Source organism: Triturus cristatus, chromosome 7, assembly GCF_964204655.1.
Source record: "Triturus cristatus chromosome 7, aTriCri1.1, whole genome shotgun sequence".
Lineage (NCBI taxonomy): Eukaryota > Metazoa > Chordata > Amphibia > Caudata > Salamandridae > Triturus > Triturus cristatus.
Window position 1 is genome coordinate 84,412,248 of NC_140590.1, and position 21,658 is coordinate 84,433,905.

The following is a 21,658-nucleotide window of genomic DNA, read 5'->3' on the forward strand; positions in this document are numbered from 1 at the left end:
CTTTGGAGCAGAAAGTGGTCAACACTACGTTAGCTGAACTATTAACAGAACTCCTTAGCTGAACTTTTAACAGAACTCGAGGAAGATAAGGCCTCCCAAAAGAGTCTTGAAGAACTGTCTTCCGCCTATATCAGACTAGACACCAGAACACAGCACCCCCACACACGGAAATAGACTTAATGATCATTACACCCCAGGTCAAGTCTCGGAAGGACATCAAACAATCTCAACGCCCAAGTGTTCTAATAGCGATCCATAAGAATCTTTAGCTGATCACGAGGAGACCAATAGCCTTCAAGGTAGGAAAAAATCCTCTCTTACAACGGAAGAATGGGAAAAGCTGGTCAATACATACACCTCAGAAAAAAGTGACAAGTCATATCTTAATGAAGGGTCCACCATAAAAGTCAAAATTGAGGAAGTACCAACAGAACAGAATACGTTTTGGGAGTCCCTATCAAACACTATGCAACTTTCCACAAAAGCCATGGAATATCATTCAGATAAGATGGATATCCAGCTAATTCTTCTCAATTGCTTAGCAACCAATGTTGCAAGCATTAATAATAAACTCCTGGAACTGAATAATCTGATTAAGAGAGTCCAATCCGAAACAGCAATAAGCCCCCCAAGTTGTGCATGCTATTCAATTATTGACAAAATGCTACGCTACCGACGGTAATGGAAGATCTCCTAACTGAAATAAAGGAAGTAAATAACATCAGAAACAATAATGGAATTCAAGAAGCCGAAACCAAAAGGGAAGGAAGAGGGGAAGGCAGCACTCTAGGGAAGGAATCCTATAACTATCCGACTAAAGAGGTATTGAATGACCCCAAATTAATTAAGGGAAGTAAGCACATGAATGCATCGCCCGACGAAGAAGAAAAAGATGAGAATTTCGGACAAGGAAAAACCAGTGAAGCTACACAACAAGCAGCATCTTGGCAACAAGGAAGCTCTGAGGTACGTAAGCCTAAGGGGCCAAATCAAATAGAGCTCAAGGCCAATCCTCAAAAGGAAGAGCAGCACAAGATGGTGACATACAGCTCTTCAAAACGCAATCATCAAAACAACGACGTAAAATGAGAAGAAAAGGGAGGAATAACACCACCTCCATTCAGGCCTTCTTCCAACCAGTGTGCAAGAGCCCAAAGGGATCTCCAGAACAAAGCGGCACTAATGTAATGCCAACTCAACAAGAGAGAATGACGGTATCTAATGAACCTTCACCAGGGGGTCCTGAAGATAAATTAAAACCACCCCTATGTGAAAGCAAATCGACCCCGAGAGAAAGTGAGTTCAAACAAGCCAAACATCTTTCGGCAGCTGTCCAAAGTAAAGTGAAAAAAGGAAAAACAACGATAACTAACTCCAAAGGAGATGCGGGGAAAAAAGTCTGGATAGTTAACAAAATTCAAATAACAAAGAGCCCAACCGTCCAAATTAGACTGGGTTCGGAAAAGACAAAAAATACAAAAACGATCACCAGGACCCTATGGCTGAAATAGCAGCAAAAGTGCAGGTAGAAGTCGTTAATCCTAAATTCAAATTGGGACTCGGGAACGAGGCAGGCGATGATCTCCAGCCACTTAGATACCCGCAAGGGTGGGAAAATGAGCTAAGAATGGAAACATCCCAGGAAGCTACGAGGCGGAAAGTCTTAAAAACTATTTTATTTATCCCAGAGTTTAAATCTAAAGGCCAGGCAGACATTCTAAGTAGAGGTAACATTCTTCGATTGTTAACCTCTATTACCAACCTAGCTGGCATTGTCACTCAAGATCTGGAATCTGTAGAATTTGTGTGACTTAATTATCTATCCGAGCAAGAAATAACAAAAAACACTTGGACTACAGGGGAGACAGTGGAGAAGATTTTAAAAGAGGACTGCCAACTAGAAGCATGGGGGATTTGTATAAAACCACAGTACAATGTTGGCTTCCAGAGCCATTACTCCAAAACGACCAAGATCACAACAGGTATCCCCTTTGAGAACTAGGTCCAGCGGATCTACGCAATCTGTACTGAAAGGTGCTCGGAGCACCTCAGTAGAAGCTAGGGCTAGTGCCAGCCCGTGTATCTCGGCAAAAATGAGAAGGAAATATCAGAAGATTGGACCTGGCTAGCCAAAGCCATCAACAACAGGCGCCTAGACCCATGACAGACCATGAAACAAGGAAAAGATGCTCCACGACTAAAAATCTGCTCCTGGAACATAAATGGTCTAGGGTAAAAAATTACGCTTATAGAGCTACTAACGTGTTTCCAGCAGTTTGATCTAATCCTACTTCAAGAAACTTCGGTGGCAGAACCACTCCACCTTTAAGGCTATAAGTCATATAATTTACCAGCTAACAGAAGTTCGAAGTATGGTCATCTGAAAGGAGGTCTCACCAAGTATGCCTCAATAAAAACCATAGGCTCAGTTAAAGAACTGACAATGAAGTATACATCTAACAACAGGATTAATGTAATTCAGATGTCGATAGCAGGCCCTAAGAAAATCAAACAACAGGTGGTATTGGTTAACACCTATATACATCCCAGCGAGAAAAAAATAGGTGCAAAATCTCTAGTGTCGGAATTGATGAGGATCATGACAGTAGTGACGACACTACATTACATCGTCTCAGGAGACTTCAACATGTCCCTCTCCGGGAAATCCGGTAATAATAACTCGACAGAAGAACACCTACTTGAATGGGGGATCTCACCTCTGGAAGAAAGCAAGAGGGGTGAACAAACCAAAGTATCTAAAGTCTTACTGACAGAATTAACAAGTCTGGGGTCGATAGCATTAAACGGTAGACTCCCGAGTGATTGCCCCCAATCAGCAACCTTTCATAATATGGTGACAAGTTCAGCAATAGATTGCACTTTTATATCCTCACCACTTTTCAAATTAGTAAGCGATTTTGAGATTGGAATACTGGATTGTAGCGATCACTTACCACAAGAGTTTATACTGGAGGCCCAGGGAACTGCGCAAACTTTCCCAATTGAAATTCAAGCTTTAACAGTAACATCAAACCGTAGGAGAATAACATTTAAAATAAGGGATCTGGAGAAATATCAGGAGCTGGCTAAAATTTGCTGGGAAGAAAACAAAATAAACGATGGAGACAATATCAAGGCCTGGGAGAATTTCTTAAAAAGCCTCAGCTCAGCTAATGCTAAATCAAACACAGCACTAGCTATAAGTGGAATTAAGAATCAACAAAGACTGCCTATTGGGGCAAGAGCGAACAAAGAATGAACCCTTCATCAAACCAAGCCCTGGACCTGAGGCAAATAAAAAGGGAAATCAACAGAGTAATTCGCAAACTGAGCCAGAAAGGTCCCGATATAAGCTTACAGATGGAACTGAGGAACCTAAAGTGTAGAAAGAACAAAATTACTTGGCAAATAAAGCATGAATCTACAGAGAAGACATAGGCCAAACTATTATACGACGTGAAAACTAATAACAGTGCGAGATATTGGCGCACAGTGAATAATTTAGACAACCCAAGGGCTTATGAAATTAATTCACAGATAACAGAAGAAGATTGGGTAGAGTATCTGTTGCATCATTTTAACAAAGAAACAGACGAAATTACCCAAGACACCACGGCCTCCCAGTGTTATTTGCAACCACGAAAGAACTTAGGTGATGAGAATCACATGTTATTCACAATTAAACAGATCAAAAATTGAATTTCAAAGGGCAGGCAAGAGGGTGCCCCTGGGCCAAACGGAATTCCACCAAGTCTATACAAACAGGACCCAGATATTACTGGGCCGAACAACTACTGCCACTTTTTAAAAACATCCTGGAAGTGGAAAGAATCCCAGACTCCTGGAAGGGATCTATTATTTCCCCCATTTTCAAAAAAGGCAGTAAGAACCAAGCAAAGAATTACAGGCTAATAGCCCTCATTGACATAGATGCAAAATATTTTGCAGGTCTAATACTGGAAGAACTTACCGAATGGGCATCAACAAAAGGGCTCATTTCCATTTATCAAACAGGTTTTCAAAAAAATACAGGGACAACGACAAACTCTCTACTAATAGATGCCACAATAAAAATCAAGAAGCCATTATTTGTCTGTTTTATTGACTATATGTCTGCCTTTGACAGCATTGACAGGGGGAAACTTTGGGCCAAACTATCAGGCTGGAAAATAGACAAAATAATTGCACTTCATTCTGATACATGGATCCAAATAAAACTAAAATCCGGCAGCAGCCTGTCAAGGAAAATAACAACCACCAAGGGGCTGAAGCAGGGATGTGTCCTTGCACCGATCTTGTTTAATCTCTTCCCGTCTGATCTTTCAGCAGAGCTCAATAACTGTATCCACCATGCCCCAAATTTAGGAGGCCCAACAGTGTCAAACCTACTGTATGCGGATGACTTAATACTGATTAGTCGATCTCCAGTTGGCCTTCAACATCTTTTAAGCACTACAAGCAGCTTTTCAGACAGAAACGGGCTAGAGATATATTTGGAGACGTCAAAAGTGAGGATCTTAAATTGAAAGCAAACACGGCAATCTCAATGGGAACTTCGGGCAAATTGCTGGAGGTGGTCGATGAGTACAAATATCTGGGTATTATTTTTGACAGAAAGGGATCTTTTGGACAACACAAAGCAATGATCAGAGCTAGAGGGACTGCACTGGCCGTACACTAAAAAGTATTAAGCAAAAAATAACAGGCCCAGATCTAACGCCTCTGCTAGAAGTCTTTCAAGCAAAATTGCTTCCTACCATCACTTACGGAAGAGAATGCATAAGAGGAAGGGACGAGACAGTTCTGGACAAAGCAGTGTCGAAATCAATTTGAATAATTTTTAAACCCCCCCCCCCCCAGTATATCTCTCCAGCGCAGCTAAGGCTAGAATTTGGCCTTCAAAAACAGCAAGTAGCACGTAATGGTGCTTACGTTAAGTGCTGGTCCAAAATAAAGGGAGCAGAGAGTTGCTCTATGAACTCATTCTTATGGAAAGAGATGAACAAGAACAAAGACAGTCCAGCTTCTGGCTACCTACAAATGGCAATAAACTATCTAGCCCTACAAGATCTCTGGGAGGTCAATGGGCCGCATAAATTTTTTTAAAAACAATTAGTAAATAAAAAAGTAAAGTCATTATCTCTGGAAGAAGATAAATCTGCCCTGACCAAGAGGGCCCACGGGTGGTTTGTTATTCAGAGTTATATAAGGCCCGTGCCACAAGTCTACTTGGGAACAGGATTCTCAAAGATCGTGAAGGAATCATATTTGAAATTGAGGATGGGTGTTTTACCAGTAAACCAGCACATCCCTCCTTGGCAAAGGTTAGAAACAACTACGAACTGCAGAATTTGTGGCGATTCCAAAGATGATATCCTCCACTTGTTGTGTAGCTGCAGGGGCCTAGACAAAGAGCGCAAACTGCTATTGAAACCATTCTGGAACTCGAGAGGGATCCGAACTCACAGGCAAGCATTATAAGCCTGTTTTGATGGAAGAGGCATTCAGTTAGCATGCAGACTAGTCAAATTTATGAACATGGCAAAAGCTATCTCAAATCCAACTCTTATATAACAGACTAAATATAGAGGCCCATTTTCAAAAGGCAGAAGGTGCAAAATCCAAATTGTTACATACTGTTTCTAATTAGATATCATAATCCAATATTCCCCCCTCCTGTTACACCTGAATAGAATGCAGGGCACTGCACACTCGACATAGACTAAGATCATAATAGTTAAATCAGGAGCTTTCTCAGTTTCTTGTCCCATTACATTTTTTAATAATATATGAGATTTTTAACCAAACGTTCTTAAAATAACCAACGTTCTTAAAATAACGCTTATTGTAATGTATGTTGAGGTTTCTTTTTTTGAAGTATTTGTATATGTGGCTTCATTTAAATGTGCTCTTTTGCAAAGATTTTAATTAATCAGGCAATAAAGTTTTGTTTTTTTTTGCTTATTAGTTGGTGTTATGTTTTCCTCTGGGCAACTCGTTTCCATGTCTGCACTGTCTCGAGTTTCCAGAAATGCTTCATCTTGGCCTGGCTCATTGTTAGAAATTGGGTTGTAGGTTGACGAGGGTATGAGCCATATTTAAGCAGCAACCACAATCCTAGTCAGGGTAAGAAACAGGCAAACCCAAAATTAACCCGTGCTAACCCCAAGGTGGATTTGCACAAAGCAGTCAGGCTTAACTTAGAGGCAATGTGTAAAGTATTTGAGCACCACTTCAAACAGTAAAACAGTGAAAACCCCAAACAAAAAGATTCCACACCAGGTTAGAACAATAGATATGATTTTTATGGATAAAACAAGAACAAAATAACAAACATCCAATAAGTAGAACTTGAGTTGTGAAGTTTTAAAGAATAAACTGTAAAATAGCCCTTAGAAGCAGTAAGCGCTTATTTGGGATTTCTGGTCGTGCCGGATCGGGACAAAGTCAAAATTTCAGGCCGACTGCGCTGGATCATAGGCTGGATACAGAGAGCCAGTGAGGGCCGCTGAACAAAGGTACCTTGATCCTGATCGTGTCGACATCAAGGATGTGGGGTGCAGCCGAGGCTATGAGTTGGTGCCAATCCACGCAGCGGTGGTGATGCCCCAGTCCTGATCCAGACATGGGTATCTTGTCTTGTTTCACATCACTTCACTACAGTAGGCTTTTCTTTTCACATCTCTAGGGCCTAATTACAATTCCCCATAATTTTCCGACCTTTGTGTGAACTTCTGTTTACTCATCGGTCGCTTTTACGAGTGTTATAATATTTAACACATTCTATTAGGATGCGTTAAATTTATTTATTTTTATTTTTATTTAAAAGGTTTTATATAGCGCTGGCCAGACCCGAGGGTATATCAGAGCACTTTACTGCAAATATAGGGGAGAAATCACATAAAAGAGTCAAAGGTAAGCATAAGTGTTCAAAAGTCCCAGTGTGCTGTGCGTCATTGAGGTAGAGAGGTCCTGAGGTAGTCTCGTTGCATGCACAAAGTCTTGGGCTAAATCTCCCTCCGAGAGGAGGTGAACGAGGAGGGGGTTAGGAAGCGGGGATGAGGTAGGGAGTGGAGGAACAATGACAAGGGTCTGTAAAGTGCAGGAGGAGGTATGGTGGTGGAACATTGCCTGGTGGCTGCAGAGTGCAGGCTTGTGCGATTCAGTTCTCAGTTCAAGAAGGCACGGTTGAGGTCGAGGTCTTTTAGGAGTCTTGAATTTTATGAAGGAGGGGATAGTCCTGATATCAACTTGGATGGAGTTCCAGATTTTGGGTGCGTTTCCAGCGAAGGATCGTGACACGGTTTTTTGTTTGCGTGTTTTCAAAGGGATGAGTAAGAAGGTGTTGGAACTCCTGAGCTTTCTTGACTAGCCGGCTTTCTTGAGTTTGGAGGCCAGGTATTCCGGTTTCCCTTTGTGCAGGGCTTTGTGCGTGAGGCATGCAGTTCTAAAGCTGGCACGCATTTCGACTGGGAGCCATTTCTGTTATCTGAGAGCTGGAGATAAGTGGTCATATTTTTTAACTCTGGTGACCATTCTGGCAGCAGCATTGAGAGTTGTTTTTAGTGGCGCTAAGTGGGAACGAGCTGTACCGGAGAGGACTCCATTCCCATAGTCAAGTCTAGATAACACCAGTGATTGGGTGGCTTGTTTGAGGTCCATGGGTGGGATGAAGGGTTTATTTTTGTTGAGAAGTTTCAAAGTGAGGAAGGCACTCTTCGCGGAGATCTTAATGTGTTTGGTCATGCTTAGTTTTTGGTCGAGGGTGATTCCTATCGATTTTAGTGAGTTTGCCAGAGAGATTACAGTTAAGAGCGTCGATTGCTTTCAGCCACTCTATGATTTGAGGGTTTTCTTCTTTGTTGGAGATGAGGAGGATTTCGGTTTTGTCTTGATTGAGTTTGAGGTGGTTTGTTGATAGCCACTGTTGAACTTCTTTAAGAGTGTTGTTGAGTCTTAGAATGTCGTTAATGGAGGAGGTTTCCAAGTAGATCTGGGTGTCGTCTGCATATAGGTGGAAGGGAATGTTGGCTTTTTTCAGAATGGTGGTGAGGGGTTCCATGTATATGTTGAACAGTTGAGGGGAGAGCACTGAACCTTGGGGGACACCTCTGTTGACGGGGAGTAGGTCGGACATAAAGGATTTGATTTTTATCCATTGGGAGCGGTTGTGAAAGAAGGAGGAGAACCATTGTAGGACCACCTTGTCCGCACCTACCCGGTCTTTGAGAGCCTTGATGAGAAGATTGTGATCAACCGTGTCAAAGGCTGCCAATAGGACTTGGAGGATGAGTAAGCAGCATTGGTCAGTATCAAGGGACTTGAGGATGTCATCCACGATGTTATGGATCACGGTTTCGGTGCTACAGCCTTTTCTGAAGCCCGATTGGTGGTGGTTAATCAGGTTGATGTTGTCAATGTGCTGGTTCAGTTGAAGGAGAACGCATTTTTTGAGGATTTTGGCTAGGAAGGGGGGGGGGGGGTTGGAAAGAGGTCTGAAGTTGTTCAGGTCGTTGATATCTAGGCCTGGCTTTTTCAGTAGTGGTGTGACTTGGGCGACTTTGAGGCAGTCTAGTATGATGCCGGTTTTCAAAGAGCTGTTTATGATTTCACACCATAGTGGTGCAAGTGAGAGTTTAAGCTTTTTAGTCAATTGGGTAGGTACAGGGTCGAGGATGTGGGATGAGGGAATAGGGCTCGGAAGAGGAGATTAGTTTGAGAATCTCAGCTTCAGGTACGGGGTTGAAGGATATCCAGGCTTTCGTGGGGCGCAAGCTCGTTGTGTTTTCTACTGTTGGGGCTAAGTTTTTGCAGGAGGGATTGAGGTTGATGTCAAGTGATAGCTCAATCTTGGTGATTTTGTCGTGGAAGAAGTTGGCGAAGTTGTCACACAGGTCTTTGGAGGCCTGCACTGGGGTTGCAGAGGTCTTGGAGGTTTGTTGCCTGATGATGTTAACGAGCTCTTTTGGCCTATTTTTCTCATTCTCAAGAGCGGAGCAGAAAAGTTGTTTTTTTCATTGTTGATATGTTTTTTGTAGTTCCTTCTTGCTGTTTTGAGTTTCTCGCAGAGGATGGAGGAGGGATTATTTCTCCATAGACGTTCTGTAGCTCTGAGTTGTCTCCTTTCGTCGTTAATGTCCTTGATGAACCAGGATCTGAAGGGGATGTTCCTGGATTTTTTCAGTTTCAGAGGGGCTAGTTGGTCTAAGATGGAGGACATAGTTGTGTTGTAGTGGGATGTGAGTTCAGTTGTGGAGAGACCGTCTGGGGAGATGGGCAGGAGGGTTCTTAAATTTTCCTCTAAGTCGACTATGTTGATCTGTGTTAGGGTCCTTGTCCATGTGGGGGGGTCTTGAATGGGAGGTTGGCAGATGATCGGTAGCGTGATGCGGATAGGATTAAGTGGTGGTCTGACCAGTCAACCAGTAGGATGCGGTCTAATGTGATTGCGTCACATTGGGCGATGATGGCATCTAGGGTTTCCCCTTTGATATGAGTTTCTTCTCAGCAGTGCTGGGTAAGGTTATTGGTATGTAATAACGCGTTCAGGTTTTCTATTGGTGAGCTCTTTTTATCATTCCAGTACAGGTTGAGGTCGCCCAGAATTAGGTTGTTGTTGTCTCGGAGAGAGCATTGGGCAATCAGGTCTGACAGGTGATCAGTGAACATGGTGGTGTTGCCTGGGGGATGATATAGGAGATGGCAGTGTAGTAATTTGTTATTGCTGGAGTTAATGTTGGCGGTTAGGCATTCGAAGGAGTTACTGTTGAAGGTATCAATTTCGGTCACGGCCAAGTTTTTGTTGTGAATGATTACTAAACCCCCACCTTTTTGGTCTTTTCCGTCTTTGTTGATGATAGAGAAACCCGGGGGTACGAGAGTATCCATAATTGGAGGCGAGGTGTCATTTAGCCAGGTCTCGGTGATGAAGGCTATGTCTATGTCATGGTTGAGGATGAATTCAGCTAGCTCTGCGGCGTGTTTAGTGGCTGATCTGCAGTTTATGATGAGTATGCAGTTGGAAAGGGGGTGTTAATTTTTAAGGTTCTTTTCTAATAGAGCAGAAGGGATGTTAATGAGGGAGGCTGGGGATCTAGGGGGTTTCGGAGTGGAGTGATCACTTCCGAATCCAGTGATTACCTGAATCGAGGATTGAGAGATGTGAGTAGAGGGGGTGGTGTACGAGGAGGCCAACTCGGTCGCTTCATCAGAGGACATAGCTTCCATAGTTCTATTAGGCCTTGCTGAATGGCTCGCAAGGGGGGATGAGGTCCAACTGGGTCGCGGTGCCTTGGGGAGCCTTTGGTGTGTGTGGTTGGAAATGGTGAGAGTACAGTGGGGGTTTATGGGGGGCTTAAGGAGTGCAGCGAGGTTGTTTCGTTAAAGCCCTGTATTATAATAGGCACTTGGCTTTCAAGCAGGGAGAGCCGGCACCCCGTCTCTTCTTGGGGGGGGGATGCATTCTGGGTGGGGTATTCCAGGAGGGGAGAACACCTGACGATGTTGTGTTGTCTTCTGGTAGTTGTTGTGCTGTCAGTTATGGCTATTGGATTAGGCACGGGGTGGGGGGATCATGTTGTGATAATTGCTTTCTTTTGCAGGTGGGTATAGGAAGGTGGTTGGAAGACTGAGTATTTAGGTCGAACGGTATTGTTTGAGGGAGGTTATGCGTGGGGGGCTGTTCGAGGGGACGGATCGGCGTGGGAGGGAGCACCTTGTTCTTGGTGCTAGAGGTGCTGGTGGTGGCTCGGGGAGGAGCCTAGGGGTTTATGATAGTGGGCGCAGGAATGGTGTGGGTGTTCTGCTGGGGGGATTGGTTGTCCGGGTAAAAAGGGAGCGATGGGAGGGGGGATGTGTGTGAACGACGTTATTCCGCAGTGAGGGCAAGAGGAGGTCAAATGCCTCAAGGTTGACATTGTTAGCTTGAATCAGGACTGTGCCGTTGGAGTAGATGGTCACATAGGTGTTCCCACATCGCGTCGTGTGGTTCGGGATAGAGAATGATAGTTTGCAGCTATGGGGTGTATTGGTGGTTTTGGTAATGTGGAGTTGTGATCTAAGGATGGAATTCCACTTGTCGGGCCTTTCCGTGTGAAAAATGAGGTCCATTTTTACTTGACCGTTGAAGGAGCAATGATATATGTCAGCAAATAGTGACTCTGGGTATTGCCTGATCAGGTTGTGTTTGAGTTTTTTTTTCGCTTTGGGTGAGAGGTTGAGGGGGAGACTGATTGAGAATGAGTTTGGGCCGTGCGGTTTTACGTAGGACGGGGTGAGGGGGTTGGCGTAGGTTGGCGTGGTAGAAGGCATTTTATCTAAGTTGACGGTGGGGCTAGTTTCTTTCGGTCTAGGTGTGTTACGCTAACACAGGGGTCGGGGTGGGTTGTAGTGAAGGACGGGACTGATAGCAAGGTCTACTTCAGGGCATAGGCGGGCCCGCGTTGCATTATAGTGAGGTCAGGTGGGGCGCATCAGAGGTGGGCATAGATGAGTGTGTCTCTCTGAGGAGTCGGGTGTCTTTGCAGTCTCTATGATGCAGGGGCCTTTTTGGTGGCCATTTTGGGGCCAGTCCCTGAGTGACAGGTCAAACCCGCAGAAGTTTAACAGGGGAACACATACCGTATTTACAGTATCATGTGGATTTTGGTGCATTAAACATCAAAACTACTTGTTATTCCCCATAAACTCTTAATATGAGTTATTTATTTCACCCAATAAATAATGTACCTGTAGTTTCTTCATTTATCAGTGGTGATAAATATTGCCTTAGCTCGTAATCAGGGCCTTTGGGTTAGGTAAACAACGACACATTACTTATTGGGTATGATAAAAAAAACTATTATGAGTTCATGGGCAATAACATGCAGACTTTGGTGTTTAATGCACCAAAATCCACATGATACAGTACATAAAGTATGATTTTCCCTTTTAAATTTCGACAAGTGTAACCTGCAGAAATGTACTCCTGAGGCGGAAGCCGGGAGCGTGACATATTTTTAAAGATTGAGTGTTTGTAGATTCTCTGTGTTTTAATAATTTACTCTCGTACCCCGTAACTTCGCTGTGGACGCGGCCCTTACTCCTGGCACAGCTGTTCCTAGCGTTGTCAAGGACACAGACGGGCTGCCACTTGTGGACGCCATTGTCGGCGTGCACCGAGGCCACGCCCCCTTTGAGGCCACGCCCCCTCCCGCCCAGTTAAAGCGCCGAGAACGAGCTCCCCCACAGAATTAGTACTCCTGAGGCGGAAGCCGGGAGCGTGACATATTTTTAAAGATTGAGTGTTTGTAGATTCTCTGTGTTTTAATAATTTACTCTTGTACCTGGTAACTTCGCTGTGGACGCGGCCCTTACTCCTGGCACAGCTGTTCCTAGCGTTGTCAAGGACACAGACGGACTGCCACTTGTGGACGCCATTGTCGGCGTGCACCGAGGCCACGCCCCCTTTGAGGCCACGCCCCCTCCCGCCCAGTTAAAAGCGCCGAGAACGAGCTCCCCCACAGAATTACTACTCCTGAGGCGGAAGCCGGGAGCGTGACATATTTTTAAAGATTGAGTGTTTGTAGATTCTCTGTGTTTTAATAATTTACTCTCGTACCTGGTAACTTCGCTGCGGACGCGGCCCTTACTCCTGGCACAGCTGTTCCTAGCATTGTCAAGGACACAGACGGGCTGCCACTTGTGGACGCCATTGTCGGCGTGCACCGAGGCCACGCCCCCCCCTTAACTCTCCTCCTCGTATAAAAATGTGTCGTTGGAGGAAGCGCAGCGGACGAGCGCAGCGGGCGCGCTGTCAGCGCGCCGAAGGCGTGCCTAAGGCAAGCCCGTCTGTGCCCGTCCGCGCCAGGACGGGCCTAGGGCCAGCTACCCTGGTCTCTTCCACTCATCCTACGATAGCATACTCCAGAGACTCCTTGATGCAATTACATCGGCCTCCCCAGCCCCTCTGCACGTCTATTCTACATGGTGAGAGTTCTTCTACTCATTGTACGCACTGCTTGTATAAATTCACCCCGGTGTTGGAAACTCAAACGCCCCGGACCATCATTAAGATGGCCCTGCTAAATTGTAGATCTCTGCCCAAACATAGCCATGAACTCTTCATGCTTCTAGAAGAAGAGCAATATTATTTCTCACGGAGACGTGGCTCACCCCAGACTCTGATTTCGACCTGGTGCTGGCGTTACCACAGGGATATCTTATACAACACCTGGATCGAGTGAAGGGAAAGGGAGGAGGGATAGCCATTATCCATAAGGAACATCTTTCATGCAGATTTCGGGACAGTCCTTTATTGAACTGTGAAAATGTTCAGTTTAGCATTCAACTGTCCCCTTGCAATTCACTCTCAGGAGCTCTTATCTATCGCCCCCCAGGAGCCTTGGGTCATTTTTGTAGTTCCCTTGTGGAATTCTCCACAGTTATGACAAGCACTCGGTCTAACTTACTTGTCCTAGGGGATTTTAATATCCACTTTGATAAGGGAGAGGATAACATCGCATCAGAGCTGCTCTTAGACCTTGCCACCCATCACCTTCATCTTCAGAATGACCAACCTACGCACAGTCATGGCCATCTACTTGAACCCATTTTCTGCAACATTAACACCCTGAAAACCAACGCACCGATTCCTCTGCCCTGGTCAGGCCACAGGCTCATTCCCTTTAGTTAGGAGATCCCGACCATCGTTCCTCCTACTCTATCTCCCGGCAAACCGGTACGTCCCTGGGCTAAACTTGACCCCAGTAAATGGGAATATATCTTGGACCTCTCTAAGCCCAGCTTTGCTAGCGACCCCGTCACAGCGGATGCGGAGTTTTCATCTTGGATAGAAAACTCCCTTAACACCATTCTCCCCTACAAACCATATCTGACAACCCGTAAAAAAACCTCCGCCCCATGGTTCACCCAGGAAACCCGCCTCCTGAAAAAGCAATGTAAAAGGGCTGAAAGAACTTGGCGGAAAGACTTAGACCCCAAAAGCAAGATGGACTACAGGTTGGCCATCCTCAATTATAAAAAAGCCTTGAAAAACGCCCAAACTTTGTTTTTTCAAGAGAAAATTAATGATGCATCCTGCTCTTCGAGGGAGACCTTTCGCATTGTAAAACTCCTCCTGAAAACCCCGGAGTCCACTTGTCCATCTGTCCTCACAGACAACCATTGTGATAAGTTGGCCACGTACTTCGATCAAAAAATTCAAAACATCCTGCAGCAACTTCCGCCCATCCCACTGGATTTATCGCCTACTTCCTTAATACAAGCCCAGAATCTCAACTCTAGACTGGAGACGTTCACTCCCATAAGTAAGGAAACCTTGGTCCCCATCCTGCAATCTCTTAAAAGTGGCTCACCTTCTGACCCTGCACCAGTTAAAATCTTAAAGCAAGTAACATCTACCATCCTCGAGCCTATGGTACACCTGATTAATGCCTCATTGACATTCGGTGTGGTTCCCCTTAGCTGGAAAAAGGCGAAGGTTAGAGCACTACTAAAAAAACCTAATCTAGACCCCCTCAACCTAGGCAACTTCAGGCCCATTTCGCTCCTCCCCTGCATCAGTAAAATGACAGAAAAATTCATAAATGTCCAGCTTTCCCACTACCTGAAATCGAATGAATTACTTAAACCATCTCAAACGGGTTTTCGTCCCGGCAAAGGCACGGAAACAGCTATGGTGACGGTGGTCGAGGAGGCCAGGAAGATCATGGACTCAGGAGGTTCAGTGGCAGTGATCCTCCTGGATCTGAGTGCGGCCTTCGACACTGTCAACCACCAAATCCTGGTCCAGCGACTTAGTGATCTTGGGATTATGGGTGTCGCCCTGACCTGGATAAAATCCTTTCTCCATGATCGCTCATTCCAGGTGATCGAGGGTGGCTACACTTCCAGGGAGACCCCTATACGTTGCGGAGTACCACAGGGCTCCTCGTTGAGCCCCACGCTCTTCAACGTGTATATGTCCCCTTTGGAAAAAATAGTCACCCCCCCACGGGATTAAACTCCTAACGTACGCGGATGACACCCAGCTGGTGGTCTCCCTTTCTCAGCAGGAAAACCCTACCACCAACCTTTATTCCTGTCTGAAAGACATAGTCAGCTGGATGGATAGTTCGCACTTGAAGCTTAACAGCGACAAGACGGAGATACTGGTAATGGGGAATCAGGCTCATTTTCGACCAGAATCTCTATGGCCCCCATGCATGGGCAAGCCCCCACCCCCAAAACCGAGATCAAAAGCCTCGGACTTTGGCTTGACCAAAATCTCACCATGCACACTCAAGCCAGGAAAACTGCTGGGGTCTGCTATGGGCTTCTGCGATCTGCCCGAAAAATCTTGCCACTTCTCCCTTTTCCATCAAGGAAACTCCTTATCCAAGGTCTCATCCTGTCACGCTTGGATTATGGCAATGCTCTGTTTCTGGGTGCCCCACGGAAAGTCACTACCAAATTGCAGGTGGTGCAGAACGCGGCCGCCCGGATACTCACTAACACCAAGAGCTGGTGCTCGTCCAAGCCAGCTATCAAAGCACTCCACTGGCTACCCGTGGTAGAAAGAGTACAATTTAAGGCACTCTGTCTTACGCACAAAATCCTCAATGGCAAGGCCCCTCCTATCCTTAAAGACCTGGTGACTCCTCACACCACTTCTAGACCTGTCTGATCCTCTAATGCTCATTTAACTTTTCCACCCAAGATCAGGAGAGCACGATCAGGAGGTCGGCGCTTCTCCTATAATGCTTCCAAATTATGGAACTCTCTCCCTCTTGACATTCGTGCACAGCCCAATCTGTTGGCCTTCCGAAAATCTTTGAAAACCTGGCTGTTCCCGTGAAACCCCCCACGACTTCATCTGTACTCATTCAGCGCTGGGACGCTCACGGGCAGCTATGCGCTTTAGAAATCCTGTAACATTAACATTAACATTTAACGTATCCTATAATTATTGGATGCGTTAAATAAAACCAAACTCAGAATTCCGTTCCTTGTGTAAGCAGGCGTTCATGCAAGGGGCAGAATTTAACTGGTCACTGATAATTAGGCCATTAGTCGGGATCTGACCTACTCAGCACTTCATGATGTTGACATAACATACCAATTTTTTTTTTAAAGCATACTAACTTCACCACTAAATCTCTGCATTGACACGCCAGGGGTGTCCTTTGTCGCCCCTGATCTTTGAGTTATACAAGGAGCCGTTGGCACAGCGAGTCCGAGAGCACCCACAAGTCACGGGCATCCATTTTGGGGGTGACGTACAAACTATCAGCCTGTACACAGATGACGTTCTAGTCACCCTAGTGGACCCGGAGACGCCCCAGGAGCCTTTCTGGGTGAACTGGACGCTTTCACGAAGGCCTCCGGGTTCAAAGTAAATATCACAAAATCCACGGCCCTAAATCTATAGCTATCACCACAGGCGCAGACACGCCTCTAAAGTCAGCACCCCATACAGTGGTCTGACGAGACAGTCCCATACCTGGGAATTCACTTGGCTCCTACGATACAGGCCATGGCGCCGGTAAATTACGCCAAACTACACACTCAAATCCGCACAGACCTGCAGCGATGGAAACACTACCCTATTTCCTGGCTGGGGGGCATTGCAGCTATTAAAATAACTATCCTTCCCAAAATCCTCTACATCTTCCAGATGCTCCCCCTGCAGCCACCCACTGACTGGCTGCGTCGGGTACAGTCAGAGCTCTCCCTTTTCATTTGGCAAGGCCGCAAACCAAGAATAAAGAGGACTATTAGCACTTTCCCACCTAATGAAGGGGGCCTGGGGATTCTAGATATCACACTCTATTACAAAGCCGCTCAACTGCGGCATCTGGTCGAATGGAGCCTCACTGAATTGGAGAAAAACTGGCTATTCCAGGACCAAGCAGTGGTGGGCACCTCTCTTTTGAAGATCCCTTTCCTTAAGAAATTGCAGAGACCACCCAATCTTTACGCGTTATACATTACACTCACCACATTATCAACATGGGACCAGACCAACAGGAGACACGGACTGACTACCTTCCCCACACCTTACACCACTTTATGACAACCCCGGCTTCAGCCCAGGGATAGGCGAGAAGTCCTTTAAACAATGGAGAGCCACAGAGTGCCGTGCACTGTGCCATTTATTTGATGTGGAAGGCTTCATCTCTTTCACTCAGCTTGGATCCGATTACAGCCTGTCCGAGTCCGAAAGGCTGCGATATCTGCAGTTAAGACATTGGGCACTTCACCTGGACAACAGGTCGCAGGTGCACAGACACCTAACCCCTATGAATGATGGCTGGTCACAGGGTCCTCAAATAAGAAACTGCTCTCTGACCTATATAAAATGCTGCAGACCGTGCGCGCTGGGAGAGGGACCTCGGTCGCGAACTCCGTAGCAAAGAATGGGAAGGGGTATACTATAGGGCGCAACACACCGCGAGTCATATGGGCCTCACAGAAACACTAACCCAACTGGCATCCTACTGTTATTACACTCCTGAACGGCTACACCAGGTGGACCCCAAGCACAGTGCAGACTGTTGGAGAGGGTGTGGGAAAAAGGGAATGTTGGTCCATCTCCTATAGGACTGCGAGCACCTACAACAATACTGGTCTCAAATCCTGGATGAAATTGACAAACACCTTGACACAGAACTCTCCAGGCTTCCTGCTTACGTTCTATTGGGCGTCCGAAACCCCCTCACATATCCCCTAAAATCTAGAAGAGGTTGGCAGATTGCGATAGCATGGGGTACGGCCACACAAAATATATTGCTACATTGGAGGAGCCCTCGGATCCCCACACACACAGGTTGGCTTCAGCTACTGTGGCACATACTAGGGATGGAGAAGATCTCACTCACGCTGGCAGGGAAAGGCCTGACTTTTAGCGAGCTCTGGCAACCAATCTTGACTCTCCTAGCCCAAGAATTTTGGGAACTAACATGCCTCCGCCTGCTAAGACTTACTTCATTAGATACGATTACCATAACAGCGATACCTCACATTGCAACACGATACCCAACATACGGTGGACGGGGAAGGGGGGTGATCCTGGGAGGGTCCGGGCGTATTACTGTTAATTCTATGTTTACTTTCCTTGATATTGTCGGCACTAAATGTTTACCTCTGGGTTCTGCGTAACCCACATGCTGAGACTTTTTTTGCATATCACATGAGCTATACTGGCAGCTGATCCAATAAAAAGATTTCAACCATAAATCACTGCATTGCATCTTCTTAATTCCATTCTTTAAACCTTGATTTCCCAGCTCTTAAACAGGTCTTCAAAACTCCATGTATCCCTTTAAACATCAACACTTCCTCAAGTTGTCAGCGTCAGCCATCTTTGAAAGAGGCAGTCCTCCAGTTTGTTCCTTCTACGCCTTCTCAGAGGTACAATATCCAGAGCCCATGCACTTTACAAATACAGTATTTCCTTTTGTTTCAGTGCCATCACCCGGTGGTACAAAGAACGGTGTCATCTGCCGGTCCTGCATAGATGCATCTTCCGCTTCCTGCTATACTTCGGAAACCATGACGTGTACTGGAGTGGAGACAAAGTGCATTCGTTATTCTGTCACAACAACCTCTGGTGAGCCTCTCTGTTCTTTGACATGACTTTTACTCAAGTGCTAATTCTAATGTTGGAGGTCATTTTCATTTTTGGTGGAAATTAACTAAATTTTCTTTTAGAGCCTGGGGTATATTTACAAGCCCCTATCGCTACAGGAATGTCACTTAGCGTGAAAGGGGTAGGCAATGGGTGTTACGGTGGGAGTTTCGCAGCACCACTCATTGATTGTGATGCTGCCCACTATTTAAAAGGGTTGCCTAAGTAGGAGGCAGCGCCAAAATTAAGACCAGGGAAAACGTGGTCTCAACATGGCAAAATGAGGAGAAATGCACATAAGCAATCATTAAAAAATTACGATTTGCAACTTCAATGTGTGCTGCACAAAGCAGCACACATAGCTCCAGGGCAAGGGAAAGCACAGGGGTGCGTCATATTCTTGTGACTATGCATCCCTGTGCTTTTAAACGATGCTGCGCAGCAATGCAAAATCTGCTGCAGCGCCACGACATTTCTTTGTGAATATACCCCAATGTTTTTATCCTAACATGCGACGTGGCATGATTGAGTACCACAATGTGTATTTAAAAAATGTGCCAGGTTTTTTATTGCTGTTTTTAATGTTTATAAACAGTTTTCTGAAGATGATTCTAGGTTGGTTCTGCACTCCCTCAAGATGAGACGTTAGTTGCATGCACGTATACTGTAATGACATGTATAATATGCATGCCAGGGATTGTATTTAATTATACTATTAATGCCCATGACTAATAATCAATTTACAGGGTTTAATTACTGTCCAGGTCGATGGTACTCATTTTAATAATCTTTGCAAAAAAGGCTTTTACTTGACAAGAAAATAAACGTGTAACTGTTGCAGATAGGTTGTTGCTTGCGGTCTGCATACTCAGGTGGTATATTGCCATTCTCTTGTTGTGGATACTGATGCTATTTTACTGGTACTCGGAGATAAACCTAATTTAACCATATTTTACTAACATTTGAGGGAATCATGCTCTGTGTTGATGGTCAAGTAATTCATGGTGCCTGTAGACAGATATTTAAGCAAATTATAGTCATGAATTTCTCCTGGGTATTCTACACATACATGTTGAAGTGCAAATCTGCATCATAGGTCAGATACGCTTTTGATAGAATATGTTTATTTTCGTTGGTGTCAATATCTTCTATCTGTCCGTAAGTGGCACCTGTTGGATGCGGCAGGAGTTTAAGGCTCTGATAGCCGAGGGGAATGCACCAATGGAATAGATTAAGCAGTTTACATCTGCGGGAAATGTGATGGTTCAAACAACTGGGCATGCCACGACATTCTTAATCTGTTTCAGGACGTGGCAGGGTAATGGGTGTGTAATATCATGGAAAAACAGGAAGTGCGCACTCAGTTTCAGCAAGATAAACTGTGTGTTAGGTTGGTAATTGGTGCAAACAAGTAAATCCCCCTGAGTGGGGAAATCAAAAGTGAAGAAAGTAAGCACGCTCCAAGGTAGGAAAGTGTCACTCGTATTGCACTCAGTCAATGAAACCAATTAAACAAAAACTTGTTCTGAGGTCAAATCCATTTATTGAACCATTTCTTCAAATAAGGCTGTAGAATTGTATACATTCAGATCGTTCAGTAAATCATATATCCAAATGCCCAATGCATTTCGGGCTATCTGAGCCCTTCTTCAGGGGCGGCACTCTGAAAGGATAAGGCTAGGAATCAGCTAAAGTATTTAAACAGAAACACTAGTAATAAGCTTCGGGGTGAGCTGTTATTCTGAGTGCAATACAAGTGACACTTTCCTACCTTGGAGCGTGCTTACTTTCTTCATGTGTAATATCATGCCCCATTCTGATGATATGTTTATACAAAACAATGGGGTTTATTCACATGAAACTGGTGCATCGCGGTGCTGCAAGCAATTTTGCTGTGCCGAGCTGCATCATATTGAAAACACATGGATGCTCCATAGTAACAACGCAGGCACGCTTGCACCAATGTATTTATCTTCATTGCACCACATTAACATCTCCTTATGAAAGGAGTTAGTTTTTGGCTCTGCCTAATGTTTACAGAGCCTTGTAAATTTGGAGCAGTGTCAAAAAGCCATGGGTGTTGCTGGGCACGCCCAAAGCAACACCAATTGTACGTCCCTTTGCTGCAAAAAACTGCTATGCAGAGACCCATATTTGCAAAGCTGTGTTAAGCCACAGAAAGTGGCTAAGTCCACCCTTGTAAAAATGGGCTTGCATCGAGAGGCACCTGAGCGTCAAAAAAAGTGATGCTCCAGTGGCACTAGGGGCTTGTAAATATGTCCCAATGTGTTAGCAATGCAGACCTGTCAGCAGCTTTAGGACTTTTAATCGTCCTGATGGTGAGGTTGCCTAAGTAGTTCCTATTGGTTGGCCCGGGGGAGCATTCGGGAAGACCAGGAAGTGTCCTTCTCCAGTGTGCATGGTTGTTTGTTGATCATTTCTCCCCACATGCACTTACCACTGCAATGTATAGGGCCTCCTGTTTTAAGTTGGTTGTAATTTTCAGTTTTAAATTCACTGCTGTGGCACTACTAATAGCACCTGCAATCCAATAGGTTTACCAGGCTCATGGTCTGATTGCATCCACCCTTCATGAAACGTAAGGCACCAAATGTGCATTGTCTCCCATTGTGATATTAATATTGTCATTTGTATGGGACATTGTTCATCATTCCGTCCATCATTTGTTCTTTTTGCTTTTTTCACACTAAGTGGCTATGGGTATGCCCAGACGTGGGCCCTGTGCTCACTGTGCCTCTGGATTCAAGCTAGCTTGGCGGATGAAGGGTGATACCCCAAAACCAGCCCCAGGATGGTTGTTTCCAGTCCAGGAAGGACCTAGCCTGGCAGTTCAGCCTGGACTGCTCCATGGGGAGCAGGGTCAAGACTGATTTGCATATGGCTGGGTCCAAACTGGTGTGTCATTATGGGCAAAAAACATTGGATTAAACCCAGATCTACAACTAGGGGTAAATGTTTGCATTGTTCAGCATATCATCCATCATCTGTTCTTTTTGCTTTTGTCGCCCTTAGTGATACAGGTATGCCTAG

The 21,658-nt window shown here is 45.2% G+C and overlaps 1 protein-coding gene across 1 annotated transcript in view; it reads left to right on the forward strand.

The window, feature by feature from the left end:
- LOC146808882 (phospholipase A2 inhibitor and Ly6/PLAUR domain-containing protein-like) overlaps window positions 1-21,658 on the forward strand; it is a 228,810-nt gene that overhangs the window by 198,454 nt on the left and 8,698 nt on the right. The window contains exon 4 of the mRNA XM_085615693.1: window positions 18,446-18,589. Coding sequence (XP_085471819.1) covers window positions 18,446-18,589 — 144 coding nt within the window. The remainder of the gene's footprint in view (window positions 1-18,445; window positions 18,590-21,658) is intronic.